Source organism: Globicephala melas, chromosome 9 (genome assembly GCF_963455315.2).
Source record: "Globicephala melas chromosome 9, mGloMel1.2, whole genome shotgun sequence".
NCBI lineage: Eukaryota > Metazoa > Chordata > Mammalia > Artiodactyla > Delphinidae > Globicephala > Globicephala melas.
The window spans coordinates 87,646,134-87,666,302 of NC_083322.1; the positions used below are offsets into that span (position 1 = coordinate 87,646,134).

At 46.7% G+C, this 20,169-nt stretch overlaps 1 protein-coding gene across 8 annotated transcripts in view; it reads right to left on the reverse strand.

Moving 5' to 3' along the window:
• Positions 1 to 9,257: 9,257 nt before the first annotated feature.
• Positions 9,258 to 20,169, reverse strand: part of ATXN7L1 (ataxin 7 like 1) — a 242,090-nt gene continuing 231,178 nt past the window's right edge. For 3 of the 8 annotated variants that reach the window (XM_060304801.1, XM_060304799.1, XM_060304802.1), the window contains 2 exons: positions 17,253 to 18,186; positions 9,258 to 14,448 (listed from right to left, as the gene is read on the reverse strand). In XM_060304801.1, the coding sequence (XP_060160784.1) occupies positions 14,275 to 14,448; positions 17,253 to 18,186 (1,108 nt within the window). In that variant the 3' untranslated portion in view covers positions 9,258 to 14,274. Of the gene's footprint in view, positions 14,449 to 14,469; positions 18,187 to 20,169 lie in introns of those variants that run through there. The other 5 variants (XM_030834356.2, XM_030834347.2, XM_030834355.2 and 2 more) reach the window with 3 other exon arrangements.

The window sequence follows — 20,169 nt, forward strand, 5'->3', positions numbered from 1 at the left end:
GTTCCAGCTCGTGCTTAGTATCATCCCACAGCTCATATCGACCCAGGACACACACTGGAAACTCCCAGGGAGCCATTAAAAAAATACAGTGTCTGCCCCTTCACCCCGCAGAGAGTCTGATATAATTGCCTTGGGGGCCAGGGTGCAAGGGTGGGGGGCTGCCTCAGGCATCACAGCTTTTTACCAGCTTCCTGAGTGGTTCTAGAGCACAGAGTGACCAACTGTCCTGGTTTGCCCAGGACTATGAGGGGTCCGTTACCATGAAGCTTTCAACCATAATACTGGGAACGTCCCAGGTCATCTTAATACATGGTCACTCCATTTGTGGACCACTAGCATGAAGGGCTCAGGCTTTGGTGTTGGACAGACTTGTCAATCTGCCTGTCAACTTGCGAGTTATAGCTCAGGGTTAGTGTGTGTGTTTGGGGGAGGGCATGGATAAAAGGGAAAGTGGGGGGACATGAGTAGCCAGGACAGAATGTGGGCTAACTCCCTCTCTCCATTTTCTCTGTCAACCAGGGACAAGTTAGAGATGCCTCAACTAGGAGTTTTGGTTGCTGTTAAAGGGGAGAAATATATGAAGCCCACTTTTTCTGAGCAATTGTATGGTGAGGCAGTGTCCTGCAGAGGCCTCTGGAGCCAGACTGCCTCACTTTAACACTTTGTTTTACCACTGACTATTAATAACTTTGTGACATTGGGCCAAACACCTAAATTCTCTGCCTCAGTGTCCTCAAGGACAGAATGGGGACAGTGTATCTACCTCATAGAGGATGTCTTCAGGACTGAGTTAATGTATGTAAAGCTCTTTTAAAAAATGGTGCCAGGCATGTACTAAGAACTACGTAAGTGTTCACTGTTATTATCTTAATCGCCTTGTTAAAATGAGAAGGGGGAAATCGTGACTAAATATATCCTACAGCCTACGTCCATAGGCTGTCCTATACGGTTTCCTATTGAAAGATTTTTTGGTGAATCTTTCAGATTTTGTGTTGCAGCTCTAAAGAACTATAGGTTCTTGTTCTGCATGTCAAGATGGGAGGAGCTAAAGGTATATATACTATGTGCTTAATGTTCTTATGCAAATCATAAGGGAGACATAGTTTGGAACCTGATAATTTCATTTTCACCAAGTTGCTTTATTGGTGAGCTGCATTTTTGGAGTTAAAAAAAAAAAACCCACCAGAACACGGTCTAGTAGTGACATCGTATTAGTCTTCGTGTCAAGTGGAACTAACACGGACTCCTGTTTTAGCTTTGCAACTGTGATTTACCAGGTACACAGGGTTCTGTGGAACTCGTCTCAAAGTTAGTCTTTGTGAAATGGTAACACTCAATTATCTGTGATAGTGCCTCATCTACTCAGAAGCTTTCCTCATTCTTCAATAACCTAAAAAGAGCAAAAATGCTAAAAACATCTCGAAACATTAATTTAAATCCATTTTACAAAACATGAAAATGTAGAAAATATCAACAGCATGGCCACAGTACAAAGGATCTCAGGAGGAGATTGGGATAATAGCTCTGGTGCTTTGGTACCCCCTCTACAGTACTTCATTAAAATTTTTTTTTTTAATCCTCTCAAATAGTTTAAGACTCACAAGAAGTTGCAAAATGGTACAAAGAGTTCCAGTGTATCCTCCTTGGGTTCCTCTCAATGATACTGTCTTACATAACCGTAGAACACTGGCTTTGTTAAACCAGGACCTCAGCATTGGTACAATACTATTAGCTCAAGTATAGACCTCATTTGGATTTCACCAGTTTTTACATGAACTCTTCTTTTTTCTGTTCCGTTTCATTTTGGAGGCTACTTCTGCATTTCCGAACATCATATTATATATATCCTAAGCCTAAATTTAGCTCCCATCACACTGACTATGTCTGTTTAAGCTTTCGTTAGATTCACCAAATCGAGGCCCAGAACAAAACTTACGAACAACGTTCTTTGAGCTTCTAAATTACTTGTATGAAGGATGACCTCAGATGATCTCCTATTTATTGATACACAGTTTACATGGGGAGTTAAGGACCCTTTCTCAAGAGGCTTCGCCATTTACCAGCTGTGTGATCCTGACCAAATTACTTGACCTCTCAAAACTTTAGTTTTCTCATCGCTAAAATGGGGGTAATAATCTTGCTGACCTCATAGAGTTATGGTAAGGATTAAATTAGAAAAGATGTAAAACACATAATCAGTAATGTTATTACTCACTCCCCCTACCACCATCACCGCCAGTACCACAAGTACCACCAGTACCACCGCCAGGGGAATCCCTGTCCTTCTAGCTGTTTTCTTGATGTCAGAGTAGTGCGGGTTTGGCTTAGAGCTGGAAGTCTGCTCAGGGTACAGGCCAGAAGTCTTTACTCTCCTGGCAGATGGCAGGGTGGCGGGGAGTGGTCTCTCATAGCCGGGACAGCAGCCAGGTGGCATACAATCCTGCCTTCCCTGGCTGAAACTGAGGACGCACTTCCCAAAATAATACCACTGCACTGCTATCAGACTTCAGGTACATTGTGGGATCTATAGGCTTTTGTGGGTTGTCCTGCAACCTAATCACCCTTCATATTACATTTAAGTGGAAGAATATATTAGGTTCCAAATGAAACATTTGGAGCACAGCCCACAGAGTGGGGATTGCTTATACAAGAAAGATAATTGCTTGGATATAATTTTGGAAACTAAGACATCCGCTTTGCCCCAGTGCCCTTTTCAAGCAGGAATAAGTTTAAAAAAAAAGTAAAAAGTGGTAAGAAATTGTTGATTTGAACGTTGGTTATTTCCAACTGATCGCAAAATTCTCCTTGTTGGCCTGACTAATGGATTAGATTATTTCTTGTAGTTTAACGTGAATTGATATAGTATCAGTGGTCATAAGCATGTCTTTTGCATTGGTCAAAATCTCTGTATGCTGGGGCTGGCTTGCCCAGGCTCACAGGAGTTAATGTGCACTTCTCTTCCCCCTCTGGATTCAGAGAGGTCATGCTGATAGCTTAAAATCAGTCACGGTGGATGTATTAACATTACAGAAATCAGCAAGTGCTTCCCCTGCCACCCCTAAAGCTGGATGTTTGACATTTACCACCAACACACCACTCCATTTTTTAACTCAGCAAATGTGTATTGTATGCCAACTGTATGCCTGTTATTGTTTTAGGATCCAAACAACCTTGGATAACACAGTCCTTTAAGAGGGTCCTACAGATAAATTTGAAGTCCAAGGAAACATGAAATATACATGTTTTTTGAATGAAAAAGCACCAGCATGTCAATGTAACCCACATAACCCACACCAAACTTTACCAGCAGAAAATCTCCATTGGGAAAGTCCCCCTGTGAAGGAGGATTGTTTTTAAGGCCATCCCAGGCATTCCATTTTTAGCCATCTCCAGGACAGTGTATTCCACAACTATTCACTGTAATCAACTATATTTGATCACTTTCACCACTTTTCTCTGGTCCTGTATCCAGTGTTTTTACGCTGCCAAGCCCAAAGCCAAACACTGTACTCTGGAAACACAGAAGTGAGATCATCTAATGGCTCCCATGTATTTCATCATTGTGTAGGTGTCCTGCTAATATACTTATCTGAATTTTTTAAATATCAAAGCAACACACACATTTTTGTAACACATTAAAATTCTACAGTTTATGATGAAAAGAGACAATCTTGTGCCTCATCCCACCCCCCTATTCCACCTCAAGGTAACTTTCTCTGCTGGACCTGGTTTCCTTGGATCCTGAATCTCAGCTTCCCATTCAATTTTTCCAGAAAATAACTTTTTAGTCCCCTGCTGGGGCGGGAGGGTGGGGGGAGAGAGAGTAGCCACTTGGCTGCATGTGGGAGGTGAAGGGGGCTCTGAGGGGCCTGACAACCTCATGTGAGACTTCAAGCCCCTCTTCCCCATTTTCACCCCATTGTGCACCCCTTCTCTGTGGTACCTACTGCCTCTGGGGGATCTGGGGAGAAAACGGGCTTATTAGTATTCTCCTCAAACCACTTCTAACTTTCTTCTTTCTGCAAAGACAATTATGGCTCCAAGTTTGCCCTTTACCTTTTGTGTCTGTGTGTAAACTTTTAAATTTAAAAGTGCACAGTAAAATTAATGACTCTTAACTACACAATCAGATAAATATTTCATCAGTGATTCTATTCATTTAACAAGCCCCCAGGTCAAGATACAGAACACTGCTAGCACCAGAAACCTCCCTTGTGCCCCCGAAAGGTGACATCTATTCTATAAATCTGTCTGTTTGTATTCATGGCTTTAATTCACCAAGGTTACTTTGAATGCCGATTCATTAATTAAAATGTTGAGCAGTACTGGGCTCGGCAAGGACCCGGAGGGAACATCCTCCAAATGCTGGACAGTGAGAACTGCAGGAGATACCGTCTCTGGTGTGTCCAGCGGCCAGGCAGGCCCAGTACTGAGCATCTAGTACGGATCCAAACCTTCTCAGTTTATTGAGCTGGACAGGACCAAGAGACTTGTAAAAACTGCAAACAGAAACAGAAACATGCATCTGATTCTTTCCAAAGGAAAAGCCCCGGAATCATGTTTTTCCTCTCCCTTCTCTTCACTTCCATGGGGCTCTGCCTTTGCCCTATCCCAATAATGTGCCAGAATTGCTACCCTCTACCTGCCAGCCCTCCAACACTGCATCTGGATTATTCAGGAACATGGGGGAGATTTGGGGGTGGGTAGTGGAGGGGGGTTAGTGATAAGGCCAGCTAGGAAATCCAATAGAGAAGTGAAGTGGCTGGAGAGAAAATGAAAACCCTAATACAGACCATGCAAGCCCCTACTTTCACAGCCCCCCACCCCCAGCAGCTAGCTCAGTTGCCTGATGATGTGAACGCTTTTGTGATGCTGCTGCTGCTTTGATTAAAAATTTACTGAAGGGGATTCCCTGGTGGCACAGTGGTTGAGAGTCCAACTGCCGATGCAGGGGACACGGGTTCATGCCCCGGTCTGGGAAGATCCCATGTGCCGCGGAGCGGCTGGGCCCGTGAGCCATGGCCGCTGAGCCTGCGCGTCCGGAGCCTGTGCTCCGCAACGGGAGAGGCCACAACAGTGAGAGGCCCGGGTACCGCAAAAAAAAAAAAAAAAAAAAAAAATTTACTGAAATACTTAAAGGCGAAGGAGGAATCCAGAAAAGCTCCAGAATCTTCTAAAATTAAGAGAACCCTTCCAATGTTAATGACCTTAGATCAGATTTGCGATTTCAATTGTCACAATAAATGCAGCGCCTCCGAGCTGTTGGCTCCCATTGTGATTTTGCAATGATTCAGACTTGCGTGGGACTGATTGAGTGTTTGAGGCGTTCAGTTTTCTTACACCTTCCTCATTTACTTTTCTCGTTGAATGGCTTACGAAGATGTAATGAATAGAAAATAAACTTATTGAAATACACTCCTGGGAACTTTGCTCAGTGACATGGATACCTTAAACCTGACATTCCAGAATAGCTCCAACCAGATCAGAAAGCAAGAAGTTATTGCCTAGTGGAAAAATCAAAAGGAGAAAAATACTGAAGTATTGTAAAATTAAATTCTAGAGACCTGAGTCAACCAGCTAGGAGGCACACAGAATTATAAAATACCTTTCTGGAAATATCCACGGGGCTTAGGAAGAAAAGTCGGTAGGTGCAGTTTATTTCTACAGGAGGCAGGGAAATAGAATGGACAGAGCACCAGATTGAAGGGGGGACAGGCTTGCCTGTCAGCCAGCTGTGTGCTCTTGGTACCTCATTCGACCTGTCTGTGTCTCAGTTTCCTCACCTGCAGAAGAGGGTCTTCATTATTACTTCCAGTTTTCACACTGATTCTCCAAGCCTATGACTAATTTTGAGGCTTCTCAGAGTTCCAGGTTGGGAAAATATAGGATGTCTAGGCTCCCTTCAAAATGGAGTTAGAGGGCTTCCCTGGTGGCGCAGTGGTCAAAAGTCCGCCTGCCGATGCAGGGGACACGGGTTCGTGCCCCTGTCTGGGAAGATCCTACATGCCGCGGAGCGGCTGGGCCCGTGAGCCACGGCCGCTGAGCCTGCACATCTGGAGGCTGTGCTCCGCAACGGGAGAGGCCACAGCAGTGAGAGGCCCGCGTACCGCAAAAAAAAAAAAAAAAAAAAAAAAAAAATGGAGTTAGAAGTCACCAGGCCAGAACAGTGATGGACAGCCAGTCTCAGACAAAGCTCAGAACCAAGGGATACATGATGTCCTTGCTGCTAGAAGCGCCACACTGACGTTTTGTGGCTATGGATAATCCAATTATACAAACGTTTATGTGCAATGTGCTTCCTCTGTGAAGCTTCCTCAAGCTTCAAAGCTGCTTCCTCTGTTTTTTTTTTTTTTCCCCTGTACAATAGTGAAAATATTTACAGTTAGGCCTGAGGCAAAACGGTAAGAAATTTGCTGAAGTTTGCCCAAGAGTGTTGGCTCCAAGTGGCCTTGCTCTACCCTTGATGTGCTCAAACCACTCCCCAAGGCTGTCATCACCATGCCAGGGCTGTGCTTTGATCACAAATCTCAAATGTGCTCTCAATGCTGTGTGGCAATCCAGTTTCATTAGTAAGTACTTAAGTCTTTCTCTACTCTTCTCAAACTTCCTCTGAGCTCTCAGGCACACCCAGCTTGCCCCACAGTCGCTGAGAAAATGGAAGCCATGAGATGGGGGATTCCCTCATCTTCTCAGCAGCGAATCTACAAGCTGACTTCTTTCTTCCCCATTTCCCTGGAGGAAGTGTCCTTCTGACTACTGTTAAGTTAGTCAAACAAAGAGGCCATTAGACTGAGATGCTCTAATGCCCTAGAGGCCTATGTAAGCAAACCAGAATCTAAGTCTGTAAATGTCTCAAGGTTACAAAATCCAAAATGCTGGGGACAATCAATCACAAACAGCCAACTAGGCTTTAAGCTACAGCCAATCAATATCTACCTTACTTTGCTTCCACCTTTTCTCTATAGAAGTCTCACCCCAGCTCCTGGTGGTGGAGTTCCTAACCACTTCTGGTTTGGGGCTGCCTGATTTGAATCCCATTTTTGTGCAGATAAACTCTTAAAATTTTTAACAGGCCTCAGTTGATTGTTCTGCACTACAAAGGCCAATACGTCCACATGTGTTCAAGTTCACCTCCCTCCTGCCTTCTCAAAAACTTCCCTTTAAAAAAAAAAATCACCCTTTCTCCTGTCTCATCAACCTCTCCCTCCCCTATTGTCCCACCCTCACCAGCATATGAATCGTGATCTGGACCCTTCTCCCTTGAAAAACAAAAGAAACAAAAGGGAACAAAATCCAAACACTCCATTGTGCCTTCTAACCTTCTTAAGACTTGTCTACACAACTGAATTTCCTTCACTCTCCTGCCACTTCAACACACCTGCTTCGCTAAGGTCACTCTGTGTCCAAGTCGTAACCCTTAGAACCTGCGAGTATGAATTATCTGCAAAAAGATGTAACTACCTTAAGTATCCTGAGAGGATATAATCCAGGATTTAGGGTGAGCCTTAAGTCCTTATAAGAGAAAGGCCGTGGGAGGCTTGAAACCCAGGAGAAACAGGAGAGAAGGCCACGTGAAGGAGGTGGCAGAGATGGGAGTGATGAGTCTACAAGCCAAGGAATACGAGCCATCCCCAGAAACCGGAAGAGGCAGGAAAGGATTCTCCTCCACGGCCTTTGAGCAAGTGCAGCCCTGCTTGTTTTTGAACTTCTGGGCACCAGAACCCTGAGAGAATGAATTTACGTTGTTTTAAGCCACCAAGTTGTGGCAATTTGTTATGACAGCCCTCGGAGATTGTTAACAGTCACGAAAGACCTCCATGCTGCAGAACCCCAGACTAAGTACCATCTCTCTCCCATACTGCAACAGTACTTAACTCAGCTGACTTCTCCTTGCTTGAAGCATCTTACAGTCCTCGCTTCCAGGGAAGCACTGTCTATAGGGTTCTCTTTTCTCTTTGTGAACGCTTCCTCTTGGAGTTCTTTGCAAGCTTTTCTGCTTCTGCCTAACCTCCAAATGTCTGCTCGTCTTCTCCACCTTCTCTAGTAATCACATCCATACCTGTGGCTCTAAATATCATCCATATAACAAAGATTCCCAAGTTGATGCCTCCAACTTAGACCTGCTGAGAGCTCCAGTCATGTGTATCCCATGCCTTCTTGACACAGCAGCTTAGAGAGTTCACAGTGATCTCACACGTGAGCAAACATACATGTGCAAAACAGAACTTCTGATCTTCATGAAACATTCCTTTTGCCACCCCCCCTTCCCCAAAGCCTGTTCTTCCTCTGGTTTTCCACAACTGAAGAAATGGCATCTCCACCTAATACAACTGCTCTAGCAGAAACCTGGGAGTCATTCTTTCTCCTACTCTCACATCCAATTCCTAAACCAGTCTTGTCAATTTAGTATGTAAAATGGATCTTGACTCTACTCACTTCTTTTCAGATCTACTGTCACCATCCTGGGACCACACGAACACTATGTCTCACTGGGTCTCTTGCAACAACTTCCGATGGATTCTCCACACAGCAGCTAGACATCTTTTAACAGATCACATCACGCCATGCCCTATGTAAAGCCCTTTGAAGGACTCCCACTGAACTGAGCACAAAAATCCAAACTCTAGGAGTCCTTCTGTGACCTTGCCATGCCTTCTGTCCATCCCTTTCCCTGCTCTGTCCACAGTGCATGTTCCTTAGGTTCCAAGAACTTAGCAGGCTTTTCCCACCATGGACCACCTCTGCCTGGGATTATCTCCCCAACACCTTCTGCCTTCAGCTTACTTCCTCAGAGGGAGCTCCCTGATCACAACCCCCAACCCATTTTACGTCACTTTCTCCTGTTATTTTCTCTCACAGAACTCAATTCTTTCTACCATTGAATTTGTCACAATCTGTAATCACACGTTGGATCGTGTGTTTATTTATGTACTGTCTCCCCCACCAGGGTGCCTTCAGCAAGCAGCTGGGACTACGTTTCTCATCACTGAGCAGAGTGCCTAGCTCAGGGGCAGCCACAGATGGGATGCTCCATAAACATCTGTTGAATGAATTCACTCTCTTCTACACCTTAAATGTGGGTTCTAGGAGGAACGCTCGTCTGGTGAGGACATATACACCCAAAAGAATAAAAAACAATACCCCCAATCTAAATTTTATGAAAACCCGAAGACTGTTTTTACAAACATATAAATTATTTTATTTACAAAGCCATGTTACCAAAAAAAAAAGCAAAAAAAAAAAAAAAAATACAATCGCTCACTGGAGAATGTCTCCAGACCTTGTGCTGAACCACGGCAGTATCAATAGATACATGTTTGTTCTTTCCTTTTTAAAACTGTAAGCCATAGGATTTACTATTTACACCTACTTTAGACATTTATTCTGCTTACAATATCACAGGCATGGAATGAATTCTATCTGATAGTGCTAATACATAAAGGTGCAGCACAAAGAAGGAAAATACTTAGTGTTACAAAATATGGATTGTAGAAAAGAAACCCACTCCACAAGTGTGGCATTTGTTTAGAATGTTTGGACATGCTTTCTTCAAAATTCTTCTGGAAAAGGTTCTAAAATCGGTAGTAGGAAAGGACAAATGAGCAGGTGCAAATTCTCGTCTGTGCAACAACAGTTATTGAGTATACCCCATGACTGACCAGCTACGTAAAACCCACAGAGTTTTGTTAAAGTGCCATGGGCCGACAGCATAACAAAATAGAAGGTGTAAATAGAAAATTTCTTTTTTTCCTTTTTTAAAACAAGAGTTCACTGAGAATCAGCAATAATAGAATATGCTGTATAAACTATTCTCTACAAAGGTTGATCAGCATTATTTACAATTGGTACATTGATACAAAAGAAGGCATACAAGTTATCCAGGTCGCTTTTTTTTTTTTTTTTTTTTTTATGGCTGACAGGTCTATGCATTGTGTTACGCTTTAACAACCAGAGCTTTCGAGCCTCTATGGCTGGCGACAAGTCACGAGATCTTCAGGCAGATGGGGGTGTGTGCAGTCAAGGGGCTGGGAGAGAGGGCTAGGTGGGGTGTGCAGAAGTACCCAAACGATATCCCCCTAATAATGCTTTATAGGCTGGTCCAGTTGAACTCCATTCAAACAAACCGAAAGAAAACCTTTTATTTGCATTCCATTTTTCAAGCTGTGAGTTCTGAATACATCATTATAAAGTAAACCTGTAGTTGACTGTGAAGGAAGAAACACCGTGGGTTTTCCCTTTTTGCTCAGTTTTCCAGAAATGTCCTCACCTTGGTCAGAGCCAGTCTTTCACCAAGTAAGCAGCATTCGGTGGGGAGCCTCTTTATTCCAGCTTGCAATTCAAGATGTAGAGAGCTAAAACGTTTAAAATCCATTGAATTGCTCCTTTAGTCCCTGTTGAGACATTATTTCTCAGAAGCAGCCACTTAATCTCTCAACTTTTGTTTTCCTTCTTTGAGTGTAAGAGTTTATAAATCAGAGGGTTATTTTGTTGCTGAGATTTTTTTTTGTTTTTACTCCTGCAAGTATTACAACTCAAAATAAATTATAAAAAAAAACCAGACTTCTAAAACCGAACAAGACGAAAATTGTGCAAAAATAACAAAGATATGTACATACTTTTCAGTCTGAAGAAATGTACAATAAAAACATAATTCAAAGAACATTTTAAAAATATAAACGTTGCTTCAACTTTCCTAAGTTTCATATTGTTTCTGAAACTATTCTGGTCAGTTAGCTCTGTAATATAGTAAAACATAAATTATTACAAAATTAACACTATAAAAATTTACTTTAAGAATATCTTCTAAACTTTTTTTTCGAAGGGTCTAACCTTGTTTATAATTTCTTAAACATTTATGTCTTAAAATCTGCCTTAACCTTTTTTAAAAAAAAAAAAGAAAAAGTAACAATCTTCCCTTCAATTTGCAGTCTCTTTTTCCCAAGATGGAAATAAACCAGCATATAAGTGCACTTTTAACACTGTAGAAATAAAAATGAAATCATCCGAACTAATGTCCTAGTACCTAATATCAACTCCTGATTTTTAAAAAAATCTTCATTTTATATTAAAAATTTTAGTAATCCTATTAAGAAACACTGTCAGTGCAATTCCATTGATGCAAATCACTCCGTCTGCCTCCCGTCTTCGCAAAATCCAATCATACGGTGAAATTTAACAGTAGTCTGATCCTTGGGTTTGGGGGGAATGGGAAAGAAAAGGAAAACTTCAGGGTGGGGATGAGGGTTTATGTCCAGCTGCAAAACTGGCATTCATTTCTGACTTAGGGATGAAGCAAAACCTCCTGGTATCTCTGCCATTATACTGTATACAAAGTTACATGATTCATAGCACAGAACACTTATTTTATATGGTGAATTCCTTTCTTGACTATGATTCCCAATTAGAGCTTATGGTATTGGTTTCTTTCAAAACTCCAGTGTGAACAGTTTTATAGCTGCAGGCCTCCAGCTTCTCCCTTCCGGATCTTCCAAATGGCTCTTCTCCATAAGCAGTGGTCTTACCACTCCTTCCTGGGTTGGCTGTATCGGAGTGGTGGCCTCTGACAACCTAGCATGAGCTGATCTATGGGTGTGCTGAGTCCACGGAGCCCTCTGGCCCAGGGCATGGAGGTGGCTGGGCAATGCTAGTAATTATTCTCACCAATCACCAGCTGTTTGGCAATTAACCCTCCATGGCAGCTTTCCCTCAGGCCTTTCCTTCCGGTTCTGCTTTTTCTCCTCTGGCAGCGCCCCGGAGGGCAGCTTGAGACCTTCCACAGCGGTGGGCACTGTGCCTCTTCCTGAGTGGCTTCCTGAGGTCTTGTGCCCTTTTCCCTGGGATTCCTCCCCCTGTGACTCGCCCAGCTTTGCGCCCTTGTACATGGTGCCCTGGAAGGGATTTTGCAGCATGGATTCCTAACACGCTCAGATGATCAGTCACCCAGTTCCCACCATCTTTTGAGGATATCTTCTCCTACCCCCAGGCCCTTCTTCCTGCCACCTCCCGGGTCCATTCCTGCTCCTGTCCCTAACCCAGGACATATTCTCCGAGCTGCACAGCTGGACAGTGGTACTGAGTAAGCCCCATCATTAAATGGCTGCTGTTCTCAACTTTGCATCTCCCTCCTCTGTGCTGGTGCGTCCTAGAAACCTGATGAGGGCACTCGCCCACCCTCCAGCTCTCTGCTCCCCAAACATGGGCTGCTCCCCAGTAACCGCCCCCCGATGCAGCACACTGTCTAGAGGGAGCTTTTGAGAGCCCGTACCTCTGATGGTCAGTGGGGACCCAGAGAGTGGCAGGTAGGAGGGGACAGAAGGGAAGGATGGGAGAGGGCAAGGAAAGGAGCACTGCACATGCTCAAGTTCAAGAGTTCCAGACGATGCCAACCAGGAACGGACATTCTACAATGTCTGCTCTTGTGGCCGGAGCAAAATGATGCAGTAGCAGCATCAGAAGCTAGAGGAGGGACCCCAAACTTGGAAGAAGGTATACACGTGGCAAGTTAAAGAACGGAAACAAAACACTGGTATTGTTTTCTGTAAATCTCAAATTCACGTTCTTTTTGCCTTTTTCTTTTTCCTCAAAACTAAAAATTGGTCAATTAAAAAAAGAAGAAGAAAGGCCAGAGCCACAGGCAGGGCACAGGAAACAGACTCTTCCCCACTGCCCACTCCCCTCCCTCCCCTGGCCTTGGCCTCCTGGGGTGAGGTCCCGTGGCCAGGCATTGGTTTGGAAGTGGCTTCATAGTCTTGTTATGGAAGAGTCCTTATCCTGCCCGTTCTGTTTGTGGTCTTCTAGGAAAGAAAAGAAAAGAAAAAGCTTGTTTCCAAAACATACATTTGGGATTACCCACAAGAATTCAAGAAAGGAGTCTCAGTTTCCTCATCTATAACGAAAAGGATACCATCCCACCTCCTGCATTTGGCAAAAGCCAGCTGTGATGAGCAAATGAGGTGATGGAAGTAAAGAACTCTGTAAATGGAAGGTAGGCACAGAGATTCAAGCTGTGAAGGAAAGCAAGGGGGCAAATCCTGTGGCTTCACGGAGCTCCTCTCCAGGAGGGACGACCGGGATAATTAATCTTTTTCTGTTTTTGTTTTTCAGTCTATGTTTTCCTAACTAACTCACAGACAGCATGGAGAATTACCTAAGGAAAAAGTATAGTGCTGGGTTAAGCACAGAGGCTTTGGATACACAGGTTTTGGTTCAAGTTCCTTCATCTTCATCTATAAAACGAGGATAACCAATTTGTCCCCAACCCGACCAGGTTGTTAAAAGGTTGAAAGGTATGTAACGTATGTGAGGGGCAGAGCACGGCGCCTACAGAGGAAGGGCTCAACAAATGGCTACGTTCACTTAGGCTGACGGCTAGTGTTGTGGGTTCCCAGCAGGTGTGCCTGGAGTTGTGGGCGACTGCACACGTGCCTGCTAAGGGTCGAAGTGGAGTCTCCAGGTGCACCCAGCAACCCGTGCAGGAGGCCCGCCGTAAACAGGCAGATTGCCCTCCCTCCCCGACCCTACACAGAGGAGGGGCTGCAGGTGCTCTGGCACAGATGGTCCACAGTGATTCAAAGTGGTGGAGATCTGAGGACACAAAACCGTTCCCTAGAACCTTCACCCAAACACTGTAATTTGGTATCTACGAAACCTGTGGCACTTCTAAGACAACATAACAGCCATATATGTATTTTTTTTCCCATCATGTAGAACACACACGACCCTACTCACCTACCCTCCCTGGCCTCCTCCAGACGTGCACACACTCCACTGGAGAAAATCACTTCTGTACTGTTTTCACATCTCAAGTTTATAAAAACTCCTAAATCTACCCTGAATAGTCCCCACCATGAAAACCACATCCTGAATGGTAGCTACAGCCCACCAGAGGCCTCAAGAAAGTGCTAACCAGTGTCTGCCATGAGCAAAGCCCTTTAGTCAACAGCATCTTATTTAATTTTCATAATAACCTTAGGAGGTAGGCATCGATTCTGCCATTTAAGAAATGAAAAAAGTGAGACTCAGAGAAGTGATCTGCCTAATACCATACAGCTGCTAACAGTAAAAGCTAATACCTGTGTTAGGTCTCAGGCATTTTGCAGGGGCTTTATGTCTATAAATTAATTTAATCCTCACAAAAGCCTTATGAGATAGGGGCCATAATGACCCCCATCTTATAGGCGAGGAAACTAAAGCACAGAGAAATTAAGTAACTTGCCCAAGGGCACACAGCTAATTACGAGAAGGCCTAGCGTTAGAAGCCAGGTAGCCATTTTCTTAACTGGACGTGAGATTTGAACCAGGGTCTGACCCCAAAGCCCACATTCTTTCCACCCTGCTAATGAGCCTATGGACTTCTGCCCGCCAGTAACTTACCTGTCGGCTGTGTCCTGGGCTGGATATGCTTGAAGGACTGGATTGTGACAAAGCTAGGCTGCTATTTTTCCCAACCTGAAAGACACCAGTGAAGCCCTACTCAGACACGGGAGCCAGCTTGGGAGAGACCCACCGATACCAAGAGTCGCCAGGGGCAAGGGGGAGGCGGCACGGTACCTCGAGGGCTCTCCTCCCGTCGTGTGGAACTCGTGTTTCCATCTTAAACGGCAGAGAAAATAAGTATGTTTCAGGGGGGCCTTGATGACGCCCCCCTCATCCCACAGGGAACGTGGAATGGAGGGGAAATCTTAATCCGCTTCCCAGATGCGCAGACTGCAAGTTTCCGGGAGCAGGCCCAGCTTTTCCACCTGTGACTGCAGTCCCAGACCCATCCCGTCTCAAGCCCAGACTCCCCTGTACCAGCTGGGAATAAATGCCTGCGTCTTTTCCTGAGTCAGTTTTCCCGACACACTCCTTGCTGTTCTTAAGTAAAATGGCAAGAGGTATGAGTCTGCCCCTTTCAGTGGGAGCCTGAGCGGGCCGGTCCTATGACGCAGCACTGGGGGCGAGGGGGCGTGGCCGTCGGGCTCCTCCCCTTTCTCGTGATCGAACCTGGGCTCGCGGTGGGCTGGAGTACGTTACAGAGGCGGAGTACGTTACGGAGGCAGCTCCTACGACGAGCCCATCCTCTACCTAAACTCGCCTTCGCGTAAAGACGTCTGCCTTACGTTTGCAGTCTCGTTTTTTGTACAGTTTAACATCTCTGTGGCAAATTCTGGCCCTACACCACCCGATACAATTCAATAGATCCCCAGTTAGTCCTCAAAGCACGTTTACCTTGAATTTCTCAATCTCATGCCATGCCTCTCCCAATCTCCTAACAGAATCAGCACAGATTCCAAAGGCCTTCCCCCAACACCTGGTGACCCTGGACAAAGCCTTTTCTTAATGGCCTGGTGACAAGCACCCAGGTATCAGCTGCATTAGAGAACCCGTATTGACTAGATCCAAGGCAGCTATTAAATTCATCAGCTCTTTTGGATTTCCCTCCTGATGAGCACTCTCTGAAGGAGGCTTGTCTGCTCCTTTCATCACAGTTTTTGACTAATTCATCATGGTTACTAAACATCTCATATGGTCTTGGCACACCAAAGAATCAACAGTGGCACATTTACTCAATACAGAGGCACAGAGGTGAAAAGCCCAGACCCCAGAGCCAAATTACTTGGGTGTAAATCCCAGACCTATTGTTTACTCGCTGTGTGACTTTGGGCACATTGCTTAACCTTCCTGTGCCTCGGTTTACTCATCTGTAAAATGGGGGTAATAACAGGTGAAGATTAAATGAATATATCCAGTGCTTGGAACAGAGCCCATCCCATAAGGAAGTGTTAGCTGCTAGAACTTCATCGAAAACTGATGACACTATAGCCTTGCTGCTCAGGGTGTGGCCCGCAAACCAGTGCCGTGGCACCGCCTGGAGCCTGTTAGAAATGCAGACTCTCAGGCTCCACCCCAGACCTGCTGACTCAGAATGTGCATTTTACTGAGACCCTCCAGTGATGCATGTACACATTCAAGTTTAGGAAGCCCTGGATCTGCCCTCCATCCTGAGACCTGGAGGTGGCACCGACCAGTAGTTTAGTCTCTGGGGGACGCTTTGGGTGCTGGTCCCCTCCTCTGCACCCCTGGAACTGCAGATGTGTGCGAGTACCTGGGCTCTGATGAGAGGACCTATGTCCATCCCCCACTGCCACAACCTTGGCCTCGGCTGCAGCTTGTCTGGCCCTTGAGATCCAGACTTGCTGTTTCTTGTGTGTTTACCTGTGTTTTGTGAATCCCCCTCAAGAGGTTCTCTTCATGAAGTTTTAACAAGTCTCACACAGAGATGATGCAAAACGTGAAAACATCTTTTAAACAACTGCCTCTCATGTCTCCAAAGTCCCCATCCCCAGACAGGGCTGGCCCACTGAATTCTGTGGCTGTCGGCCTGGGGCTGCTGCTACCATCCCTGCACGCTGTCCTGGGAGGTCCCTCCCGCTGGACTCAGCTCAAAGGGACCCCAGGCTGCCCCCTACCCGCCTTTGCTCCCTCCTCTACACACAGTCAGGTGGGAGGGTTTCCTAAGCAGCCTTCCCAGCTCGAGAGGAAGACTAGACTTGAGGATGAGAACAGGGCTCAAGGGAAAGAAACACGAGTTCTTCCTGGATCATTTCCCATTCCCCCAGCTCCCCTCGCGGTACACCCTCCTCTGTGTACAGTGGCCTTGAACACTTCTATGCCAGTTGGTGTGAGCTGCAGTGATACTTTAGGAAGGAAAGGGTTATCTTAGGAGTAGGGAGCCTGGTAAAGTGAGAAGAACAGTCCCCAGAAACATGCGCTCCCACCCCCCAGGTGGGACCCAGGTCACCATTTAACCTGGCTGGGCCTCAGGTTCTTCCTAAGGGGATGCCAATAGATCAGATAAAACTGCTTGGCAATAGACCTCTTCAATGATATCGTCCTCAGAACTCCAGATATACGATAGAGTGAGGTGATGGAACTCAGAACCTCTCTGTGCCTCAGTTTGCTCATCTGTAAAGTGATTACAATTGCATCAGCCTCGCTGGGTTGTTGTGAGGATTAAATGAGGTGATGCTCATATAGGACTCAGAACAGTGCCTAGTGCGTGGACACTGCAGAAAGTATCTGTTAGATAAATCGCTCTCAGAGCAGAGGGTGGAATTGCCCACGGGGAGAACAAGGATGGGACTCATGCTTGCGTTACCTGCCCGGGCCACCTGCCTGGGCCACACAGCTAAGCGGGGGGCGCTGCCCTGCTCCCCCTCCCACCATCCCCGGGCGGTGCCAGAAGGCTCCTGGAAGGACGGGTCCCTTACCTGCCGAGAGGAGGTGCTGTTAACGGGATCGGGCACCGGTGCAAGAAGGCTGGGTGGGTTCTTTCTGTGAACGCTATTCATTCCAGGCATTTTAGTGATTTTACAGGCTTTGCTACTAGAACTTGAGTTCTTACGCTTTTTTCCTTCTGATTTGTCAAAAGAGAGGGGCAGAGAAGACACGGCATTGTGTGAGGCCAGAGAGAGGTCCCCTGCAAGGGAGGGCACAGAGAGGGGACAGGAGTCACTGCTGCCGCCCCCCGAGCCCATGTGTCTCACTAAGTCTGTAGGGCCGCCGGGCAGCGAGGTCCGTCCTGAGGGCTCCAGTTTGGCACTGAGTGGGCTCACCCCGTTGTTTGAGTTGTGCACAGACAGACTGTTATAGGGAGGGGCTGCCTGATAGGAGTTCAAAGCTGAACTGGCATTCAAAACACAGTTCTTTTTGTGGGGCCCTGATAATGGGGAGAGGGATGTCTGCAGGGATACGGAGGGAGAGGCGGAAGTCGAAGACGGCGGCTTCCTCTTTTTGTTACTTGGAGACTCGTCACTACGGGCGGACAGGTCTTTGACTTTTGAGGATTTGCTGGTTTTGGTTTTGGATGGCTTGTGGGATGGGGAAGGGATGACAGCTGGTATCGGGGACACGGCAGATGGGGCCTTGAATGTTGAGTCCATGATGCTGAGGGTTGCGGCCACATGAGGGAAAGCTGTGGTGTGTGACATGAGGGCGCTCGGGTCCGGCGATGTCACAAAAGCTGCATTGGAGAGCATGGCTGATGTCATTATGTAAGAAGAGGTGAGTCTCGAGCTGATGGGAGCTGAAGGAAGATACACAGCACTGGGGTTGCTGAAAGGCTGTAAAACGGATGCTGGAACAGGGGTGGTGATGTGGGCTGCTGGCGAGGGCATGGGGCTATCTGCCGCAGGAGGGATCTTCCTAAACATGAGAGAAGAGTGAAAGAGAAACAGTGAGAAATAGGTTTGGCATTGCTCCAGAAGCTCGACTAAGTGTGAGCATCAGGGCTACAGAGAAATCCCTGGCGGAACCAGACAATGGAAAATGAAGCCTCGAAGGATGGCAAAATCTGAATTATGGCCCTTCCCTATAGTTCCCCCCATTGCAACATCCAGCAACCTAGTTTTAATTACTTTCAGGTTTTCAGATCCTTTTCTCCATGCTTGGCTACTGGATAATGGCTGATTTGGGTTCATGAATAAAAGGCGAATGTTATTTAGAATAGAAACTTCCCCAGCAGTATCCCCCTCTGTTGTTTTCTCCCCTGGCAGTGACAAAGGTAATTTTTAACGAGAAGGGGTCATTTCACACTCAGGTCCTGGCTTGAAGTAAGAGGCGTGAGGACGGGGCTTGGCCACCTGCACACGTGAGCCAGAGCGTCCCCTGTGCCCCTGCAGCCCCTGCCCCTCAGGGCCTCCCACCCCTCCTGTGCCCCGCCTCTCCACCCTGCTCTTGAGGGGAGGAGATCTGGGAGTCACCTCTCTCCTCACAGGCCAGAGTCCCCCTGCCCTCGCTGCCTGCAGCCTCTGGGTTACCCTGTAGAGAGGCACTTCCACGTCAGCTCCCGGCTGTTGGCTCTGTTTTTTTTCCCCCTTCACCTCACCCTGCCTCAGCGATCACTCAGGAGCTATCTTTGGGGTATGGCTGCCCTTCAGCAGGTCTTCCTGTCCCTCTGTTAGGAAGGGGGAAGGGTACAGGGACCCTCATGGATTCAGAGAAGGGGATCAGGAATTTCTAGCTTGCTCGGAAGATAAGTGCAGGAGAGCATCTGAACGGGGCGGAGGTCTTCCTGAAAGCTGGGGGCACCTGGGAGCAAGGTCCCTGCCTCACGCTCCGTGGAGCCCGGGCCAGCCCCAGGTGGTGGGTTACTCTGGGGGCCTCCCCACAAACTCTGCCTTTTGACGTGTGCTGGAAACAGCTTCTACTTCCAAACCATGGCTTGGGGCCATGTTGCTGCTACTCTGGGGACTGAGAGGGGCACAGGGGCCTCCGGGTCACCATGTCCCTGACTTTTCAGGAAAGGATACTGACCTCAGGAGCCAGGTGAACATTTTCAAACTGGTTCTTTCCTGTTTCTCACCTTGCTCCCCACTCCCTGTTTCTGCTGGAAATCACGTTCCGTGTAGCTGGGCTCCCCAGAAATTAGGAACGAGCTCTGCTTCGTTCAAGAGCTTCGAAAACAGCTCTTGAAGGCGGGCAGGTGTGAAATGGGGCCTCCCTTTTCTCCTTGGAGGCCACCCTCCCAGCCGCAGCATCGGGGTGAGGCAGGCAGCGCTGGGAAGAGGCCCCGCTGAGGAGGAAATGCCTCTCCTAGCCCTGCTCTCTTTGAGGATGCAGTTTTCTGCCTGCAGTTTGCTGAAGCCCATGGCTTCCACCTCTAGGGTGGAATCCAGAGGAAGCCTTGAATATAGAAGCGCAGTGTCCCTGAAAACATCAGACTCAGGAGATCAAATATAGGAGAAAAACATTGCCAAACCCACTGTGGCTGTGACGGTGTTTGAAAATCTATTTTCTCTCGAGCCTAAAGAGAGTAAAAGATCCCTGTCAACGCTAAACTGGGGCTCCATTAGTGGTACTTGTTGCAATGAATGAATGACTGAATGAATGGATGGATGGGTGGGTGGTGGATGGGTGAGCAGGTGACTTCTCAGCAGCGACATAACTATGCATGCCAGGCAAGGACTCCCATTAATCAGATCGGAAAGGTCTAAACACGCCCTTACAACTGTCTGCCACTGCACAACCCCTTCCTAACAGCACCAGGGCCCACTTCTCAGAGCGTGTGGTGTCAGCACACCGCACCGTCTCCGCTGGCTACTGACTCCTGGGATTCTCTAGGCATCCCACTCAAGTCTCTCCTTCACTTAAGTTCCGTACCAGCTAAACTACGGATAGGCGTCCATA